General features: G+C 33.9%; 1 protein-coding gene across 2 annotated transcripts in view; it reads left to right on the top strand.

The window, feature by feature from the left end:
- CSMD1 (CUB and Sushi multiple domains 1) overlaps positions 1-22766 on the top strand; it is a 1102994-nt gene that overhangs the window by 919804 nt on the left and 160424 nt on the right. For both annotated transcript variants that reach the window (XM_034436753.3, XM_034436752.3), the window contains exons 24-26: positions 11998-12189; positions 21447-21573; positions 22524-22726. In XM_034436753.3, coding sequence (XP_034292644.2) covers positions 11998-12189; positions 21447-21573; positions 22524-22726 — 522 coding nt within the window. The remainder of the gene's footprint in view (positions 1-11997; positions 12190-21446; positions 21574-22523; positions 22727-22766) is intronic.

The raw sequence follows: 22766 nt of genomic DNA, 5'->3' as shown, positions 1-22766 counted from the left end.
CCAGTAGAAAACTCTTAGAATATAATGGAAATAAAGTAAACTCTGATTGTCAAGCAAATACTGCACCTTCTATAAAAATGTGGCTTATTGAAAAAAATGTAGTTTTTTCATGACAGAATGTTTTCTTTTTCCTTCTTGAAATAATCACATACCATAATATTTTTTTCTATATTTCTTCCCCAAGTAGAATTGGTGGTAAAGAAAGCGAGTGTTCCTGTCATTTTAATGTTATAGCAAAGCTACAGACGTGGAGGATTTATGATCTGGTCTTTCCTAGAAATCTCAGTGTAATTTGTTTTGTTTTATTTTATTTGGAATAACATTGACTATTTGAGTTTTCATACAAAAGGGAAGGGAAGGGAAGGGAAGAGAAAGGAAAGGAAAGGAAAGGAAAGGAAAGGAAAGGAAAGGAAAGGAAAGGAAAGGCTATTAAAATATCAATTAAATTAAAAAAAACAAATAAAATTAATAATTAATCAACAAGTTAAAGGCAGTTATCTAAAATACCTGTTTGTATGGTTTTAAAAAATAAAGGTATAATAATAAAGGTATTAGGCCCTGAAACTCTTGCCTGGGAGTGCATTTCAAAAAAACTGTGATGGCAGTAGAGGAGGTTGTGCTTTGAATTGTTGCTAGACAAGCTCACAGCAATTGTTGATAAACTTCTTCACATGATTTCGTTAAGAATGGAAGTTCATATAAAATTAGGCACTCTTTCAAATATCCTGACATAACTATTTAAAGGTAATAACCAGCAATCTATAACTTGCCCTATCAGATTAGCTGCAATCAAGGGTTCCCCTATCCCAGGTAACTCTTGCTACCATTGCTCTTGAATTGCGCCAACTGATCTGCTAGCAAACCTCCTTCTTGCTGCTTTCCTGCCACTCCTGTTTTTTACATCATCCTCTCCCAGCTGACTTGCTACCCCAAATCTCTTTTGCTTTGGTGCTCCTACTCTTGCTATTGCTGGTGTGTGTGTGTGTGTGTCTGTGTGTGTGTGTGTGTGTCTGTGTGTGTGTGTTTTGTACCAGCTGCCTTACCAGCCAAAATTTTTTTGTCCTGCTGCCAGCTGACCTGTTGGCTGAACAACAGTTTCTCCAAACCTTGTTCCATACTATCACTGAACTCCTGCTGACAGCCTGTGTCTCGGTAATATTCTGGCCAACCTGATAACTGATCTATGCTGCTGGCAACTCAACTCTTTTTTAGAGTCTGTACCACCCTCCTTCTCTTTGGGTTTTTGGGGGCTTGGGCTGTGCAAACTGGAACTCTTACCAGTACATGGTGTTTTCTACATTCTTCTAATAATAGAGCAACCCACTCCCCAACCTCTCTTAAAAGCCATCTGTACCCCATCGGATATTTCTTATCTTCAACTGCTTCAAGTCAAACTAGTTAACTATTCTTTTCTTTGCAGATAAGGTATGTCAGCTGAATGTTTAAGTTTTTAGTTCATTTTTCTATATAAATATTAACATCAACAGAGTAGAGAAATTTTAGAGAAACCTATGGAAGTAAAACCAATGTAATGATCTGTTAAGCCCAATGCTTTCAATGAGTTTTTAATTTAAGCTATACATTGTGCTGTTGCCTGATATACTACTGCATTCTAGAGCATGGTAGTGTTGTCCTGAATTTGGAGTGTGCGCTAAAAAATAATTTTCCCTCCCTTACTGGAATAGCTTAACTAGCTCACAATATATGTCATGTTTCTCTATATATGGGAGTAATAAGCAAATAACAGTTACATTATGTTTATTTACAATTTTTATTTTCCCCAAATCATTTTGGAGAGCTGGTTGTTAACTTATGATAACTAAGAAGTAAACCTAGGTATTAACACTGACATTTCAAAATATAAAAAACACTGCAAGGAAAACTTGTAAAACATGGTGTAACCATATTTATGGAGTTTGCCTCATTGTACCTTAAATTGTTTATTTTTTCATCTTTGAAAATAGAGAAAGATATAAAAATTGTGCATATTCTATAACATCCATTGTTATTAATGCAGACACACTCAGGATTTCTGTGTATAAGTTCAAACACAAACGTATTGGAACAAAAAATAAAATGTGTATTTCTTCAGTATTATTTCTGAATTTGAAGTAAAGTCAAGATTACATCTGCAGCTGCAGGGTTCTTGGTGTTTGTGCGTATATGTCTTAATAATTTCATGAGTATTTTTCCCCAATTAAAACTTTCCTTGCTATGATACCAGTAGTCACTGTGGAGAGTAAATGATATATCCTCAGGCATCCCTACAGTTGGGCCTATCTTTAAACTTCTAAAACCAATTGGAAAGTTTTGTCACTGCAGCATTAAGTGACATTATTCTCTGTTGTCTGGCTGGTTACCTTTAAATTTAAAATGGTGTTGAAAATCAAATAAGAATAACCTTATACACTCGGTTGCAGTAAGTAAGAAATGAGACACAGAGAATTTGGGAAATAAATTAATTAGTAACAATAATATACAGTGTATACAAATCTTAAACTGCAAGTGAATTAACTATTTGGCCATAAACTAGATAAGCAGAAAATAATACCATAGAATGTGATTTAAAATTCCATTGTTTTATGTTACTACATGATTCAATACATACCTCTTATTTATTATTTAAGATCTTCAGATTTGAAACTTTGTTTTTTATCTTTTTGTTCTATATTTTTTCTACTGATTCTTTTAAATATTTGTCATCACTAATAGTTTAAATCTATTATTTAAACTTCTGCTTGAAATTAAATTCCCCACTATGTTATATTTTTTTTTATTTTCCCTCTATTTAAGCATTATTGGGAATTATTGGGAGTTTTAAATTGTCTCGGGCAAAAATTATTTAATTGGGTTTTAATCGTGTCTTAACTTTTGTATTTATGTGTTTTATTTCATGCCTATTCACCACCCTTTGGGAGTAGGGCGGTATACAAATTTAATAAAATGAAAAAAAAAGTGAAAAAAAAAACAAAAACTAGGGTGGCTAGAGATAAACAGAGTGTTTCTGAAATGTTTTGTTGTACTTTACAACTGAGACAGGATAGTATCACTTATTTTTGAAAAGTACTATAATATATAGGCTTTGCTTCAATGTTGAAGGGATGGGTACTGGTTAGAAATCCAACATCTTCTGGAGAAATGCATTGAGAGCCACACACTGGAACAATCATTTAACAACACAAAATACTAGGAAGAGTGCCATTTTGTTAGTTCTGCTTAATTAGCATATACCATCCTTTTATCACTAGATTCAATTTTTGAGAATTGGACACCTAACAATTGTCTTCTGGCAAAAAGTAGTTTTTATTATTATTATTATTATTATTATTATTATTATTATTATTATTATTATTATTATTATTATTATTATTATTATTATTATTATTATTATTATTATTATTTTCATTGTGTCATATCCAAACAACTAAATATAGAGTTCAGTATAGATTGGTGATAACCCTGCAATCTTTAGGGAAGCCTTCACATTCCACCACTGTCAAAAGTCATTCAGAGTAAAAGCACGAGATAGGCTTTCCATAAGTACAGCATTTAGCTTATGGTACTTTTTGATCTGGAGTTATACTTCTGCTTGATTTTCAGTGCTGCCTAAGGACCTCTGTATTTTGATATGAGTGGAGTATGTTTGACCTCTCCTCTCCTCTCCTCTCCTCCCCTTGTTTTTTTGCATGGTCATTACATATCTATGTAAATGTGTACATGTAAAAGCCTAACTGATATGGAAATAAAAGTATCTTAGACCAATCAATCAGAATAGAGCTGGAAGGGACCTTGAAGGTCTTCTAGTCCAACCCCCTGCTCAAGCAGGAGACCCTATACCATTTCAGACAAATGGCTATCTACTCTTAAAAAATCCAGTGATAAAGCACCCACCACTTCTGAAGGCCAGCTGTTCCACTTATTAATTGTTCTCACTGTTAGGAAGTTTCTCCTTAATTCCAGGTTGCTTCTTTCCTTGATTAGTTTACATCCATTGTTTCTTGTCTTGCCTTGGAAAATAAGTTGACCCCCTTCTTCTTTGTGACAGCCCCTCAAATATTGGAATATTGCTATCGTGTCACCCCTAAGCCTTCTTTATGGATAGTTATAGACTATCCATAACCAATTTCTGCAACCGTTCTTCATATATTTTAGTCTTCAGGCCTTTAATTATTTTAGTTGATCTTCTTTGTACTTTTTCCAAAGTCTCAACCTCTTTTTTGTAATGTGGTGACCAAAATTGGATGCAGGATTCTAGGTGTAATCTTACTAAGGATTTATAAAGCAGTACTGATACTTCACATGATTTTGATTCTATGCCTCTGTTTATACAACCAAGGATTGTATTAATTTTTTTGGCTACTGATGCACATTGATAGCTCATATTTAAGTGATTGTCTACTAGGACTCCAAGGTGCCTCCCACAGTTACTGTTTTTGAGCCAGGTTTTGCCTAATTTGTACTTGTACCTATGGTTTTCCTGCCTAGGAAAAGATATCATTCTTTTTACAATACAAGATATTGTATTATACAAGATATTGTACACTATGAAAATAAAGTAGAAAGGGTGCAGATTTTATCTTACCATTTTTATAGAACAGAAGGACTCATTAGACCACTGCTCAAAACTTTGTACCAACAAGAGTTACCTTGAGGTAAAATGGGCATCCATTAAACTTTAAAAATAAATAAATAAATTTCATAGTGGGAAGTTTATCAAATAAGAATGAAAAGAGTATTAGGATCATGTTAAAATAATAACTGGAAATATACTAAATTTCATGATTATTATCATGACTAGAAAAAGGGCAGAAAAAAAGTATTACAGCAATACGAGAAATGAAAGTTTAAAGTTAATATTTCATATAAAAGGAGAAACAGCTTCGGTTACCATGGCTACTTTCATTCCTACAGGAATATGTTGTGAATTAATGACCACTGCCTGATATATAAAAAAAACAGGATTGTAAAGAAGAAATCTCAGATTCCTGAAGAAGAAAGAATATAATTTCAAAAAAGAAATCATTTCAGGATTAGGGATTTTAAAAAATAATGTTTATTTGGTCAAGGAACAATAAAATTTCAAATATATAATACTAATGTACAATCAAATGGGTGAGGTAAAAGATTAACAAAACAAACAATCTCTATAATAAAAGTGTACATAAACATAATCTATTGAAATGACATATTAATAAATGGGAAGTATATGCCTGAAATAATGCTACCAAGTAAAAATATATGTCACATAAAGCAAGAACGAACACGTAAACTTGAAGTGATTAAAAAAGCAAAAGAGGTAATTCCTGTGACCAATTATGACTTTCCTTAACTGTGAAAGCATAGCATTTGACTACTAAACAGGTAAGGAAGTATTTTGAATCTTATAGAAGAAATTTCCCATAGAAATTATCTGGCTTCCTGGAAATTTACATATTGGAGGCAGAATATAAGAAGACGTAATATTTTGCAGAATTTACAGTATAACAATATATGATAAATGGACTATAACTTGTCACCATATGTGAAGGTGCACTCAGTTAAAAGAATGTTGGAATATCTGCCTTGCAACAATGTGGATGGTAAGAAATTATATATGCCTTTGAAAAATGCTGCCCCAGACTTGGAAAGATAGAATTTGAAAGTATTTTGCTGGTTGTCAAGTGCCCTTGTTTATCCAACTTTTGTCATGTTAGGCATTAATTTCTCTTCCTCCAGGAGGGTGATTGCCTGGATTGTAGACATCCATTTTTAAAGCCTTAACAGGGCATTTGCTGTTCTGTGGAATTCAATGAGGATTGATCTCAAGAATGTTGTTTGCACTGATTCAGAATTAGGGTTAGATGAGTTGATAACAGGAAACTTGCGAAGTGATGGATGGATTGAGCCAACATGGATCGGTCTATCTAGAGGCTAATTTAAACAATTGGACAATTTTCTTCTTGAGAGATTATATGACCAGGCAATATCCTTTTAAGAGCTGCTTGCTCATTTTTGTATTCGGTCCACATTCATTCAGCACCATTTTTTTCTTGACCTTTTCTTCCTGTTTTACTGCATGCCTTTTTACATACATTCTTTCCATCGCATCCGACTTCCTTTTATGTTTCTCCTCACTACCCAGTTCTCATTTAGGCAAAACAATTCTTTTATTTTCATTTCTTGTAGCACAACTGGCCACTATGTACTCATTATGTTTTTTACCAATATTTACATACCTCAAAAATTCTCCAACTACTTTCTCATCTTAGCTAAACATTGAGCTATAGCTTTTTTTTCTATAGCTTTTTTTTCCTATATAACTTGTAATTAACAACTTTGTTCCTTATGCTATCTGTCTGGTAAACTCACAAGATTCATTTTCTCATGTACATGTATGCATCTGAATTAGACTGTGTTGTTTCTCTATGTCATATAAAATATGTGAGTATATACATAATTTTGTATTTATTTAGTCATGTTTATATATTGTATATTGGAGGTGGCTACTCTTTGAGAGCTGTATGCAATGAAATTTCATTTTAATATATGCCAATTAGTGTACATTCAAAGTGACAATAAAGTTATTCTAAGTTCTAATTGTTCATCAAACGTATCTGTCAAACATGCTACTTTCATCTTTGATATTTATTTTAAGATCCGTACTCCTTGTTGCATCATGAAATATATCTAATGTTTGTTTTAAGTCATTTGGGGTTTCAGTAAACATCATTACATCAGCTGCACAGAAAACTACACATAGATTCTCATTACCAATCAACACACCTTAAGCATTCAGTACATATTTACAAATAAATGTATTACACAGCCAAGGGCACATCACAAAGCCTTGTCTTATTCCCTGTTCATTGTTGATTCATCCATCAAGTGTTCAATTTCATTTCTCGCAGATTTTTGCTTCCAGCACATACCATTTTTGTTGCATACAGCAACCAACCTGCAACTCTGTATTTTCATAAAATGTTCTATATTCAAAACTTTTATTTTACTTTATCATATTTTCAAAACCAAACATGAAATAAGTGTTAATCTGTCACATTCAAAGATTTCTCAGTGACTTGTTAAAGACCCTAAACCTCACACATTTTTGCACTATCATCTTTTATGCACATCTTTTTATGCACAGTAATAGTTTTCCACTCACTAGTTGTCTTTCCCTTTGTATAAAGAAAAAATAATACCATTATTACAATGGTGCGGCCTAATTTCAGTCTTCACACACATGTTAAGCAAATCAAACAGCCACTCCATAAACAAACTGCATCCATATTTTAACATTTTATTGCTACCTACCTACCTTTATTTATTTATTTATTATTACAATTTATATACCGCCCTTCTCCCGAAGGACTCAGCAGACCTCTGCAACCCTAGCAATTTTTCTCATTCTCAACTCATTTTTACTTATATTCCCTATTTTTAACATTTAGAGAAGTGTGTTGTCTTGTAGAATGAGGAATAAGTTTAAAGGTTTTAAAGCATAAAAGCATTAAGCATAAAAGTTCTTAGAAGAATCTTAGCAGACTAGAGATCCTGAAATATTCAGACCTCTGAGTTATTTTCATTTTCATTTCAGATAAAGAAACATATATTGGTAGCATTAGATGTCAGAGAATTTTTTCTCATATTAGGCATAGAATTTTGCAGACAACATATGAATAAATTCTTGTATTGACAATAAAATAGAATGGTATATGATTCAACTATTGCACATAGCATATTATATAAATAGCACACACACACACACACAAATATACATCTGTACATTTATACACACCCACACCCACACACGCGTATAGGTATGTATGTGTATGCTTTAATTAAAAACTTTTTTGAGGTCATTTCCCTTCCCCCTACCATCAGTTGGCTTGGTTAGAATGAAACAGTTTGATAACAAACTGTTAATAGGGAAAGAGTCAATCAGGTGCCATATCTGGACTTTTCAAAGGGCTCAAAAGGTAATTGAGCTCCTCTTCCTCCTCCTCCTCAAATGGCACAATTTATTCTTACCACAGACATTTCTATCAGATGCTTTCCTAACCAGATTAGTAGAAGATACTAATACTGGTGACTAGTCCAGAGGTCTTCAAACTTGTCAGCTTTAAGACTTGTGGACTTCAACTCCCAGAATTCTCCAGCCAGCTGAGTTGAAGTGCACAAGTCTTAAAGCTGCCAAGTTTGAAGACCTCTGGACTAGGACATAAAAAGAAAACAACTAAGGTTAAAAATCAGCATTTAGGGTTTTTTAAAATCCTAGGATGAGATGTGAATATAAAGAAAACTTATATCACATTCATAGCATTGTGAGCTATCTTGAAATTATGCATATTAACCTTAGTTTCAGCAGCAGCTGCAGCAAACTGCAGATAATACCTAAATGATACCATGCCATGCAATATAAAACAAATGATGCTTTTTGTACTTGTGATACAACACCTTTCAAAAGTACGTATCTTGCAGCATTTATGTGATGAGCTCAAGCACATGTTTTCATTTGTGTCATGTCTGCCACCTTGCCCCCCCCCCCCCCGCCGTGCCTCCAGAATGCCCTATCTGATTTGCTACTCCTACATTTTATTTGAAGCTTGAAAGAGGGAACACAGAATGCAGGAAATTTGGCCAACCATGATTGCAATAATGTTATTTAAGGTGGTCAGCATTTTGGAATTATAAAAATGGAATTTTAAGAGCTCTCATAGCGCAGCAGACTAAAGCACTGTTATTAACATCAGCTGCCTGCAATTACTGCAAGTTCAAATCTCACCAGGCTCAAGGTTGACTCAGCCTTCCATCCTTTCTAAGGTAGGTAAAATGAGGACCCATATTGTGGGGGCAATAAACTGACTTTGTAGAAATATACAAAAATATAAAGGCTATTGCTTAACGCATTGTAAGCCGCCCTGAGTCTTCGGAGAAGGGCGGCATATAAATCAAATAAAAATAAAAAATAAAAAATACAGTCCTCTCTATATATATACCTCTGAACAAGGTTACTGTCTTGTTAAGAGCCATCTCTTTTCTGAAAAGTAAATCCATCATTTTTATTATTATTCCTTTTCTATGGCAGAGCAAAACTGCAAAGGCATGCAAGTCTATGACTGCAGTGTTAGCCCTGTGAACACTTGATTTATATTAAATCTTTTAAACATAGGTGTGCTAAGTGATCATATTTTTCTCTTAACAAATTTGACATGCTGTTAAATATAACACTTTGGGCCTGCAGTATATCACTGCCTATATATTGGAATATGTTCAGCATTTATCACAAAAAGTCATGTGTGATCATGCTAGGAGCACACCTATCTGACTTCCTTCTAATTTATTTTGTGATTGATATCTGTTGCTGAGATTCACTAGAAAGTTTAGACTGCAGTAATTTAAATCACAGATCACATATTCAGAAATACTCATTTAGTTTCAGAAGTTGTATTTGGCTACAATCCAAGTAAGAATATAAAATGATCCTTGGGTGCTGCTGCAGTGCTTTTAACTATTTTAAAAGAGTTAACTCTACTGTGCTACAATGAAATTTCTTCAAATCTATTTTTCTCTTTTCTACTACCACTGGGTTTTAGAAATTTCTGATGTGGTGCAGAAAAGTTAATGTTGTTACTACATGAAAATTTAGAACTGCCTGAACATGAAAAGTCATGTTGCGTAAATTTATCCTTAAATGGAAACTCGGCAAAATCATTTGTTAAATATTTAACCTTGCAACAAATCCTTATAGAAGAAGTGTATAATAGATGAAATATATAAAACAAGGAAAAGGCAACTAGTTACATATTCAAAAAATACCCAAGTATGGGTGATGCTTCATCGCTATTGCAAAATCTGTGATTTTTTTAAAAAAAATATTTAAATCATTTTAAATTTAAATTTTAAAATGTATGGGTTTTGGCAAAAGCCTTCACTGGACAAAGTGAGTAAAATATAGCAAAAACATACATATCGTGGATGCTTCAAAAATAATAAGAGAGAAGCACTTCTAACCTTTCACAAAACAGCACTTTCTATTCATTAAAACATTATCTTTTATTAAGCTTTCTGCACAAGATTAAGGGAAAAAATCCACAATTTTAAGAAAGTTTTTTTAAGAAAAAATAATAATTGTGGCTGCTTTAATTCTGATTCTAGCAAATTAATAGCTAGTTTTGGCATGGTCCCTGGCCTATCTCTTTTCTCATTTTTTATAAAAGAAAAAGGATGGCAAGAGGGGGAGATTACTTAATAGCAGAATACTCCTTCTAAAATAAGATCTGTCTCCAGATTTGCCATGTGATGGCAATATCCTATCAATTTTAAGCCCTCCCAGAAAGACCATAAAATTGTAGAATTGCCTACAGAAGTTGCATGAGAAAAAGAAAACACAAATAACTTTTTTTTTTCTTTTTACATTCTCCCACTTACATCCCATTGTATGTTGATAGTTCATTTGGAATTTTGAAGATATTTGAACTAGGGCTTATGAGTTTCAGGGGGAAGGGGGGAATAAACTGAAATCAGAGAAAACAATTTTGTGCCAGGGAACTACTGCTGATATTTATAATCTTTCCCCCCACCTCTGAGTTTGGGTATTTATCCCCTTTGATTGTAGCACTATACAAAACAGCACAGTTCTTTGAGAAAGACCCCCTTCTTCATTATTCAAAGATGTTGCTTTTTTATAACACACACACACACACACACAGGCATCTGAAGAGAAACTTCTCTTATTGATATCCTTTCTACAAATGAGTTACTTCAAAGAGTGTTGGTCATCCTACACAATTGATATGAGAGGAGTTCTTTAATATTTGTACTTCCTATCTATATTTTTCTATACCTGTGGATTAGAAGAAAATACTACTGAACAAAAATAACATTGAAAGTGCTACCCAACCATAGAATAATGAAAGGAAAAGGTTTCTTGGATAGAATTGGATGTCACATCACCAATTTTGTCTCCTTCCATGCTAAGAGGATAACAAAATTCATTTGTATTCTTTCTAGTCAGATTTTTTAAATTAGTTTTTTATCCTGCCTTCATTATTTTTAGAAATAATTCAAGATGGCAAACATACCCAATACGCTTTCCTTTTCTTATTTTCCCCATAACTATCCTGCTGAGGGAGAGTGACTGGCCCAAAGTTATCCAGTCAGCTTTTATGTCTAAGGCAGGACTAGAACTCTCGGGTTCCTGGTTTCTAGCCTGGTATCTTAACCACTGGATCAAACTATCACCAATGCACTCATGAATGCATGTATATGTATATGAGTGTATGTATATATGCACACATACAAACACACAATATAGATTGTCAAATTTGATGTGCTTGTACTACCTTTAAAACTAGTATTCCTACATGCATGAGCTTCAAGTTTGATGAAAAATGATGGTAATGTTTACATATGTTTTATTTATTGCTACACATCCGCTATCACTCTGTAGTCTGCCTGGCTATCCACAATCCCTTATCTAAAACAACAACAACTCCATGAGATGAGTTCCCTCATTATGTCTTTTCTTAGAATTTAATTGAAGTGTGGGAAGCCAGGAAAAGTACAGACACTGGATTGTAGAATGATACACCTATTCTTCATTTTGTTTCATCTAAGGTAGGTATCAGAATCTTATAACCAGACATGCGTTTTGATGTTGTCTTCTCTTTTTATAATAGTTTGAAAACAAAATTTAGCCATCAAGTTGAGGAGAAACACAAACTCTACATTGATATTTTTATTTTAAGATTTTTGGTATTTCGTTGTGCCACTATTAAAAAAACAACAAGCATTGTTGTTTTTGCACCATAACAAAAACTGCACCATAACAGAAGCTAGATTATAGTTCCATCCCAAAAATGTTGATGCTTGTTACCTGGTTCCTTTTTTTATAAAGCAGCTTCATAATTACCTAAATGTATTAGAAAACCTGCTTAATTGTTTGTAGCAAACAAAACTGAGCAAATGTATAAACTCAATATGTAAAGAGAATTTCTATTGTTTGTTTTCCCTTGACAGGCTTTGATTTAGTAAAATGTGAAGATCCCGGAACACCATACTATGGCTACAGAATCCGTGATGAAGGGCATTATACAGAAACAGTGGTTTTATACAGTTGTAATCCAGGCTACACGATGCACGGTAGTAATATTATTACCTGTTTAAGTGGTGATCGAAGAGTTTGGGACAAGCCCTTACCTACTTGTATAGGTAGGTAATAACAGAAATTCACAATATAAATTTGGCTCTTGTTTATGGATCAGTATTGCACTTTTCATAATATTTGAAATAGCATATAATTTGTCTCAATTTCTTTAATTTGTTTTGGTATCCATACTGAAATTAGAGATGTGTGAACTATTTCATAAAAATTCTGTTGGTTTTATTGAATCTCCTTTGTCATTTCTTGAAATTCACTGATACTTTATCTTAATAGCTTGAATTTCATTGTAGGAAAATGTGTCTTAACTGATATGTTATTTAGCTTGAACTTTACTTTAGTAAAATGAAGTAAGATTTAAAAATGTATATATTCAACTGACAATTTTTTATCCAAAGTTTTTGTTCAAATTTCACACATCAAAACTACTTATGTTTTCTATAAGCAAGAATCCCTACATATTGAGAAAAAATGTCAAGAACCACAAGCTACTTCTACCCAACACTTTCAGCTACACAAAACATTTATTTTCTTGGTACTAATGCATGACTATAATGCTTACAGAATGGGAAATTATCAGAGAAGTGTAACAAAATCCATCATTTTTTTTATCACACCTTTCATTTGACATTGACTTTTACAGGTCCCTAAGCTTAATTTAGTAGTTTACTGGAAATTTATTTATTTATTTCAAAAATTTACCCCTGAAAGGTAAGGATCTCATTTATAAGGTAGAACAGATAGTCACTATAGAAAATTTCCTGTAATCCTGAACTCTACAAGATCCCATTTTGTCCTGATCTAAATTCATTAATTGGAATTATTTTAGTCTTTCATCCTTTTAATTTTTTGAAACTCAAAGTAGTTTGGCACAAAAACAGTGCCTGAGGACCCACAACAAGTTAGCCAAACAAGTTGTTTGATATTGGCTTAGCATATTGCATAAATCCAGCCAGTGATATTTAGAAACTATTATATGTGACTTGAATGAAATAATTTTTTTAATAAACCTAGTTAAAGCATTGCTTAGTACAATACATGACTACAAATCTGTGTGCAGTTGGTAGAAAACTAGGTAAGTGCATAAAAACTAATTTGAGCCTCTGTTGCTTTGCTAACTTTAAAAGGGAGTTTTCAAATTTATGAACGTTTGATCTGACCTCTATATATTGGGACTGAGATTGGGAGAGATATGCAGAAATGGAGACATCAAAATTTAAGTACATGCATACAGGAAGAAATAACTCATGTTGTGATCTAACGATTCAATACCTCTCCAAACACTTAGAGATTGAGAAAGAAACAGAAAGTAGAGGAGGAGATATATAATTTAATAGGCATGACTGAATCTTGGAAAAATTTATGAGTGGAATGAAGAATTGAAATCTAATAGTTATTCAAAAGGAATAAGTCAGATAAAGGAGAACTGCATTATATTTGGGGGGGGGGGGGAGTGGAAATCTCTATTGATATCCAAGAATTTGAGCATAAGGGTTTAGTTAAGAGTTCCTCTCTGAGGGAGATGAGTGGTTGTGTGAAAAATAAATAAATACATAAAATTAAAAAAGAAAAACAGCAACAATATTATTCTGGGTGTCTACTATAGAATATCAAGTTCCTCTGAATCAGACTTTTAAGAGAGAAGAGTAAAAATGGGAAATTGGGTCCCCAAAATTCCTTAGTGGTTTTGCTATGTCATTTTCTAGAAAGTTGAGAAAAAGGTAAGGGAATCAGAACTCCTGTAACTGTTTCTAAACAACAAAGAAAAGCTGGCTGAAGAGATAAAAGCAATGGAAACTTTGGGAAGAAGTAACTATGTCTTATTGGGATTCAAAATCACTACAGAAAGAGAAATTGGAGTACAATTTACATGTGCCCTAGATTTTAAGGGAACCATTTTCAGTAAGCCTAGGACAGATTTTATGGCCATAATCCTGAAAACAAAGCACAGGAGATTTGGGGGCTTCTCAAAGATAAGATACTGGAAGAACAATCACACACCAAATAGGAGGTGGTTTAGAAAATATCTATAAATGTAAAGTGAGTTTTTGATTGAGCTAAGAGTTAAAAGTCACCTATAGAGAAGACAGAAGTTGGAGATAATCATCAGAGAGTTGTATCAGTAAGTACATAATATCTGCAGGAAGAAAGGTAAAAAAACTGATACAAAAAAGAAACTAGGGTTTATAAGGGCACCTAAAACAACAAAGATGAAAATCATATGAGAAACAATTGAAAGCAGTGGATATGTTTAACCCAGATTGTGGAGATAGGATACCCATCTTTAAGTATCAGAAAACTGTGGCACAGAATATTGAGTAGAATTGTTTAGAGTTACTCCTGAAGACTGGGGGGAAGGGGGGAAGCAATGGTTCAAAATACAGATAAATGGATTTTGGTTGAATGTCTGTAAATCTTTCCTAATGGAACAGACTGTTTTGAGAGGTAGCAGATTCCTCTCTATTTAAAGACAGACTGAATTGTGTAGTAATGGATTGCTGCATGGACTAGGGCCGTGATGGCGAACCTATGGCACATGTGCCACAGGTGGCACACAGAGCCCTCTCTGTGGCACAAGAATCATCGCCCCAGCTCAGCTCTGCCATGCATGCACGCGCGCCTCCTGCCAGCCAGCTGGTTTTTGGGTCTCTGCCGTGCATGCGCAGTGGGCGGGGTGCATGTGTGACACACGTGTGCATGCGTGGGGGGGCGGGGTGCATGTGGGGAAGTCACATGTGCATGTGCAGGGGTGGTGCGTACATGCACGGGGTGCACATGGGGGTCACACATGCGTGAGGGGGGCTTGCACACGGGGGTGCGCACAAATGCATGGGGGGCACACATGGGGGCACATACACATTGCATTATGGATATGCATGCACGCACGCTTTTGGCACTCAGTGCCAAAAAGGTTAGCCATCACTGGACTAGGGAGTTAGATTTGTAAGTTCCCTTCCAACCTATCTATTCTATGGTTCTGCAACTTACGTTGGATCTGAGTTTTTCTCATATGTGTAAATAAATATTATGTCATGGAGAAGATGGTCTGATTATTTATTAGGTTTAATTCCAATGTACAGGATTTTTGTTTTACGTTACTCGTTAGCACAGTATGTAAATAGTGTTCTTGGGAACTGAATAGGTTCTTCTGGATTGTCCAGATTTCCTTTGGTCATATGAAGTTTCTTTCTTTTTTCTTTTTACAAAGAATCATAAATTTATTCTTTAACAATACCATTTTATCTATATTATCTGTATATTAGCAGAAAAAACAAATCATATACTAATTATAGTAAGAACAAGTAGTACAAGAAGAAAAAAACAGTGAAATTATGTAAATTATAAAAGTCATAAATATGTTCATGCAGATTGCTCACATTCGAGACATAAAGTCAATGGAAATACTTTCACAAGCATTGTAGAAGTAGAATCTCATATATAGTTTTGATATATGCAATACCAAAACTATTTTACCATTGTTTGTAGACTGAGTATATAGCTGAATATAGAAGACCATTTAAAAAAAGTAAAAACAAAAAAAGATACTGTTTCCTATTCCAGATTAAATTAATATCTATTAAGAAAGAAACTATTATTTTTGGGTTCATTTGAAGTCCATCAGATTTTTCAGAAATAATCAGGTTACCTTTTGTGGGAATACAAATTGAGTTTTAACATTTGCTGCTTTACTGCAGGAATTTACAACTTAATGCCTATGGTCACCAGTATGCCTGCAATCAGCTCCCTTGGTGCTTTCCAAATTCACTTTTCCATTGGACTTCACTTCTTTCTAAATTAATTCTTATAACTTAAAAACTAAAAAAATATATATGAAAAGCTGACATAGAATCAAAATGAAAACTCTGACTTCTTTTTATTTAAAAAATGGCTTTGATATCATATGCATTCTCAAAAAATGAAAATCATAGTGGTTGCGGAATAATGCTGTTTGAAAATGTGCATACCTGTCCATTAAAAAAAGACAAAAAGAAGCTGAGCTATTAAGGAATATCCTCCAGCTGTAGATATTACAGTGGGAACAACCTCACTAATTTGTGATTTTGGGATTTACCACTTTTCTCTCTCTCATTTTCTCTTTTATTCTGTCTCTTATTTTCCCTCTCCCTCCCTCCCTCCCTCCCTTTCTCTCTCTCCCCCCCCTTTCTCTCCCTCCCTCTCCCTTCATACTTGTACAAATATGCTGTGCATAGACATATACATCATTATAGCTATAGAGCCTCTGGCAGGAGAGCAGTTGGCCTGGAGTTAAGATGAGGCAGAGAAGTGGAGAAAAAATACATGTATAGTCAGTGTCTATAGTCAGATTACATTAGAAAGGTAAATTTTAAACCCTTTTTAAAACTAATAAGGAAAGAGCCAATATGAGCTCTAACAATAATTTATTTTACAATATGGACCTTATCCAGAATCAATTTCATGTCTGATAGATTCATGACAGGATCTACAGAAGAAGCCACATTTTAGATATAAGGTTGAGGTGTAAATATTTGAGCCTAAACCATGTAGACTTTATATATCAAATTGAGTACCTGGAGTACCTTAAATTGGGCTTGGAAAACAGTAGGCTACCATTGTAGATATCACAACATAATGATTGTAAGATGCAGCTTGCCAATCATTCTGCAGCATTTTGGACCAAATACATTTTTTTTTAGAATGACATTACCAAGGTATGTTTCACCAAATCTAGGTCCCTTTCTTCCAGATAGGAATGTAACCAATTAGCCAAATTTGATAAAAAAAAAAAAACCTTTCTTTGCCAGTGTTATTATGTGGCTATTTAATATCAGTTCTGGATCAAGGAAGATCCCAGGCTTTCTTTTGTAGTCCTTGTTAATTGTTTTTAAAGGCATTAATTTGACTGAAATCTATAACTACTATAACTAAACTATAACTTTAAAGCAGTATTTTTATATGCATGCTCCTAAAGTATAATTATTTCTAAATAAATATGACTAGCAAATAGCAAGAGTAAAGAGGAGTCTGCAAACAAAGTTTAGTGAGAAAGTTTAAGTTGATTAGGTGCTGTCAAGTCAGAGCCATCTTGGTAACTACATGGACAATTTCTCACCATTTTGACTTGTCTCCATTAACAACTTGTAGCTCTTCCAAGGACAGTCCTGTAATTTGTTTGATCTCATCCATCTCACTTATCAATTGCCTTCCCCTACTTCTCCTTCCCTCAATCTTGCCAAGCATAGTCAATTTTTTTCTAGTTCATTATTCATTCTCATCACAAATCTAAAGTGTGTGAGTTTCTGCTGTCTGATTATTGCCTCAAGGGAGCAGTGAATCTTTATTTGATCCAGGATGAATTACCAATTCTTCTTGCAGTCTGTGGTACTCTTAATAACTTAACTCCAAATCCATATTTGAAGGCATTTATCTTTTCTCATTCTTTTTCAGTGTCTACCCTTCCCACCCATACATTATCATGAAAAATATCCATTACCGTAAACTATTCTGATTTTTATTGTCATGGAAATAATCTTATCATTCATAAGGCTGTTGAACATCATTATTATTTTCTTCTTTAGGATTAATCAGTCAAACTTTAGTATTCAATTCAAAATAATAGGATCCTCATTTTTTTGCCAAGAGCTATAAATTTATGTCTAGTATTACCTTTATCTTGTTGGTTTTTACTAGCCAGGTTTTTTTAACAAAATAATTTTACTTTAATAACAAGTGATTCTTATTTTTGGCTTACAAAATGATGCTGACTGAAACTAAAGTTGTTGTGGTTTAGTTTTCTGTTTTAATTTCAGCTATCATCGCTTGAATCTTACATTAGTTTTAATATAATTGTTATATAACTTAAGCAGATTTAGAGAAAATACAAATACTTATAATCCTTTTCCTACTTGAAAACACTATTCCAAATTGTTGTAAACATTCTTCAGAAGAATTATGAAATATATAGGCATGACTATTAATATATTCCATATTCTGGGGTGATCTATACAATAGAACGGCTTGTTTTGGTAAATTAAGCGGAGGTAAACCTCATGCTGAAAGCCAGTTTGATGTAGTGGTTAAGGCTTCAGATTAAAAACTGGAAAATCATGAGTACTAGTCCTGCCGTAGGCACAAAGCCAGCTGGATGACCTTGGGCCAGTCGCTTTCTCTCAGCCCTAGGAAGGAAACAATGGCAAACCACTTTTGAAAAAAACTTTTGAAGAATACAGAGATTTGTCAAGGCATTCTTAAATAATTGGAAATAATTAAATGGAAGAAATAAAGCATGCTATACTATGCTATTATTTTTATTTTACTTTATCAATACTTACTATTTGGTTTTATGATACCCTTCCTTTTTTGAATCTGCCTGTTTATTTGATCTATGTATGGCTTAAGCAAAATTCTGTTTTTTTCTGAGGAATTAGATGCTGCAAGAGAATTTCCAAATTCTCTTGCAGCTTCCTTCTTCAGTATAACATACCAGTCTTTTCTAATATTTACAAGCTTTAAGTCCATATATCTTGACAGAGAGTTGTTAGCATTTTGATACTTCATATATACACTTTCATGAGTATTTCACCTGTAGCAAGTGCTTTCCAATCTATTGGTTGTTGTACCTTTGTATCTCACTCCCTAGTGGAATGAGTTCCTCAAAATAGTTTATTTCCACAAATGTATCTTTTATTTTATAGTTAATTGATTAATTATGTGCCATTAAGATGGCGTCAACTCTTAATGGCCACAGAATTGATTTTCTCCAGGGTATCCATTCTATGATACCTTTTGTAAAAGTTTTCACTGTAGTTTATTCGTCTTCCTTTAACTTATTCTTGATGTATTTTTTTCTGTGGTTAAGTATCACAACACTTCTTTATCTTTAAAACAACTCTTAGCTTTCTTTTCTTATTATTTTCCTATATAGTATGTGATATTCTTGATTGAGATACCTTTTGTAATCCTTTCCTGCTGTATTATGAAAGATAGCATTCAATTATTCTATGCTTTTGTTGTTGCCCAAGGCTTTTATCTAATATTTTGCTTTGACTTTCATAATAGTTTGTTTTGAAACTCACTTTGATCTTTCATGTTTGAAATTGTAGGAATACTCCAAAGTTTCTTTTGCTTAAGTTAAATACAATGCATCTGTTTCCTATATTGATCTTTTGATTAAACGTCTAGATCCAAACTTCCCAGAGTATCTACTATATTTCATATTCTGATTTTAACCAGTTTATTTGTCATCATAATTTATGTTTTGTTCAACAATCTATACCTAAAAGTGTCCTCCTAATAGCACCTTTCCATCTTCTATTGCATCGAGATCTATTTGAGAAAGTTTGCTCAATAACTAGAGGAAGGCTTCTAACCTCAGTGAAACTCATTATAGGTAGTATTCAGTTAACAACCACTTGTACAACAACCATTTGAAGTTATGACAGAGCTGAATGAATGGTACATACAACTGGTCCTCAAAGGTCCAGCCATCCCACCATTCCTACAGTTATGTGATTGAGATTTGGGTGTTTGGCAACCAGCTTGCACTTATGAGGGTTGCAGTGTCTCATGGTCAAATGATTGTCATTTGTGACCTTCCCTGAAGGCTCCCACAAGTCAAAGGGCAAGCCAGCAGGAAAAGTCACAAATAGCTCAGGTAAGTCTCCTACACCTGCTAGCAGCTACCTCAAGCCTAGATCTACTTGTGCCATGCAATAACAGCCCATTACACACCTTCGCGCTCTCTCCCCTACCCCACACTAGCCACCCAAGACTTGTCACACCACACCAGGCTATTGCATTCTTGTATGCCCTCCCCTGCTCCACAAATATCACACCAAGCCTCCCTTTCCTTGCACTGTGCTAGACACTCATATGCCCTTGCACATCCTCTTATTTGCCTGCCACCTTTCTCACAAGCTGCTTTGCACTGGCAACTCACTGCTGATTTGCCCACTGAATGTTTGCTTGTTGGTAGCCCGGGAAAAGGTTGTGAGGAGATCATCAATTAATTACCCAATAAACTTGCTTAATGATGGCAATGGGAACTGCTGGAATTGCCATCACTAAGCAACACAGTCACATGATGTGTTTTACAACTTCTTTGCTTTGTGACAGAAATTCTGGTCCTAATTAACACCATTAACTGAGGACTACCTGTATCTGCCTTTCATAAGTTTGAACCGTGTTTTTACATGGTTCAACTTATTTAGCAACAATACAAAACTGAATTTTCATTTGCCATCTATTGGGTTTGATTTAGAAATTCGTTCTCCTGTATGAGTTAGTTTCTTCATATCTGCAGAATAGCATCTGTACTTAACTTGGATGTTATGGAAGACTCTTAGTCCATATTTTCTATTTTCACCATATCAAGACAGTCCAAGAACTCCTATGAGCATCAGTGTCAGAATGATTTCAATTACCAAACCCATATAATATCAAGTAATAATCCTTTGAGAGTAAAAAGAAAAATAAATAAAGTGTCCTTCAACTCCATTCAGCATATTACCCCCTTTTCTTGGGGGTAACATACTGAATGTGCTAATTAATTTTATTGGCAACAATATGGAATTCTTTTGCTATTTCCTTTTTCTGAGAAGTTTTGATTCATTGTTGTTGTTATTGTTGAATTTCTCATCTAGTATATAGTTCTGATATTTCCTGCTCTTCCATCCAAATAGTAACTTGTTCTAATCTAGTCCCTGAAAACCATAACAAATGTTCTTAACAGCAAGAAATCAGAAGCCTTCTACTGGTGGTGCTGTAAGAATCAAAAGTGGCAAGTCGATAGAACTCTGCAACCATGCTTGTGGCATCTTTTATGATTAAAACATTGCTTCCTTACAGTTTGAACTCATATTGAACTCATATTATTTGAAAGTTGAACTCATATTATTAGTATATCAAAATGCTGTCATGTAATTTTCATAATAGGGAAGCTACCAGGTTGAACTTTTCCAGTGAATTCAGCTTCTAGAAGAAATTGTCAGAACTTGGAAGCTAAGCCAGATCAGACTTGTCTAATTCTTGGATGAGGGATGAGGGAACCACAGGGCTATTCCAGGGCTATTAGCTAGACTGTGAAGTTCATAAAACATCCTTAAAGAAGACAAGGACACAAGAGTGTTTTCAGAACACAAGAGTCAAGTTCACACTGAGACTGTCTTTATGTTTCACACATATTCTCTCTTCACAGTCACAAAATCTTGGGAGGAGATATGGAGACTGTTAAATCGATTATGATGCATAATTACAATATCAAATACTTTATAAGATAAAATCTGAATCTGTTCCCTAAAAAAAGTATTATTTCTTTTTTTTTTTTCAGCTGAATGTGGTGGACGAATTCATGCTGCTACGTCTGGTCGTATCCTTTCTCCAGGTTATCCAGCTCCATATGACAACAATCTACACTGCACTTGGATTATAGAAGCAGACCCTGGGAGAACAATTAGGTATGCATTTTTCAACAAATTAAAACATATTAACAATTAAATATTATGTAGTTTTATGGATAGAGTAAAATATGTGATTAATGTACATTTCCTAAATCATAGTTTGATACTGATGAATATTAATGAACCTAAGAGAAGATAATTGATGTAAACAGTTCTAGATAGAGCCAATGTGGAATCCTGGTTATGGAGCTGAATGAGATGTGCTGACATGTGGATCAATCACATTCTCCTGAGACAGACCCGTCTTATAGTGGGGTCTATCACTTTTCACTAGAAGTAAAAAGCAGTGCCAGAGCTGACCAGCATAATCTTCTTATGGTTTCTTATGCAATACATTACAACCATTATAAAGTACATTTCCACAGCAAGGAAAGTGTACATATTTCAGCTGAAGGAGAGACAGAAAAGCACAGAAAGTGTTTTGGATGTAATTTCTGAGAAATGAACAAAAAAGATACAAATTAGAAATTACTAGAAAGTTAATAAGTTGTTAAAGTTTAGCTAGTATGTTTGGTGTGTAATATTTATTTAGTTAATTTAATTAATTATATTATGTTTAATTTGTTTTTTTAATTCTAAAATGTTACTACTGTACAGCCAGCAACTGTGACTACTTCAATAAAAGCATAACTTCCTGGAAATTTTACAGCAGATGTCATTAAAAAAAAATAAAAATAATTGATCACTTTTTAACAGCAGTATGAATCTGGTGGACATTTTTTTTTATTAAGATAGTCTGTGTCCTGATTTATTGCAGGTTTACGGATATCAGCATCATGCTCCAATGTCCACATTCTGACATATAACAGATTACATATTTAATTTTTATCCATCGTATATGATGCCTAAAAAAAGTAATTCCAGGATTGTCAGATTCGATTTTAGCAAATAACCCAATTTGTGATTATTAGGCTAACTTATATTGCATGTTCCTTTTTCATTTCCAGTCTGCATTTTATTGTTTTTGATACTGAGGTGGGTCATGACATCCTCAAAGTCTGGGATGGTCCCATTGAAAGCAACATTTTGCTGAAAGAGTGGAGTGGTTCAGCTCTTCCTGAGGACATTTACAGCACTTTCAATTCGCTGACCTTACAATTTGACAGTGACTTCTTTATCAGCAAATCTGGCTTTTCTATCCAGTTTTCAAGTAGGTGAAGTTGTATTATCCTTACATACTTCTTGCTTGC

This window comes from Pantherophis guttatus, chromosome 1 (genome assembly GCF_059756535.1).
Source record: "Pantherophis guttatus breed Tessera chromosome 1, ASM5975653v1, whole genome shotgun sequence".
NCBI classification, from domain to species: domain Eukaryota; kingdom Metazoa; phylum Chordata; class Lepidosauria; order Squamata; family Colubridae; genus Pantherophis; species Pantherophis guttatus.
Note: the sequence above shows the minus strand (reverse complement) of the source record. Positions and strands in the feature narration are given on the sequence as shown.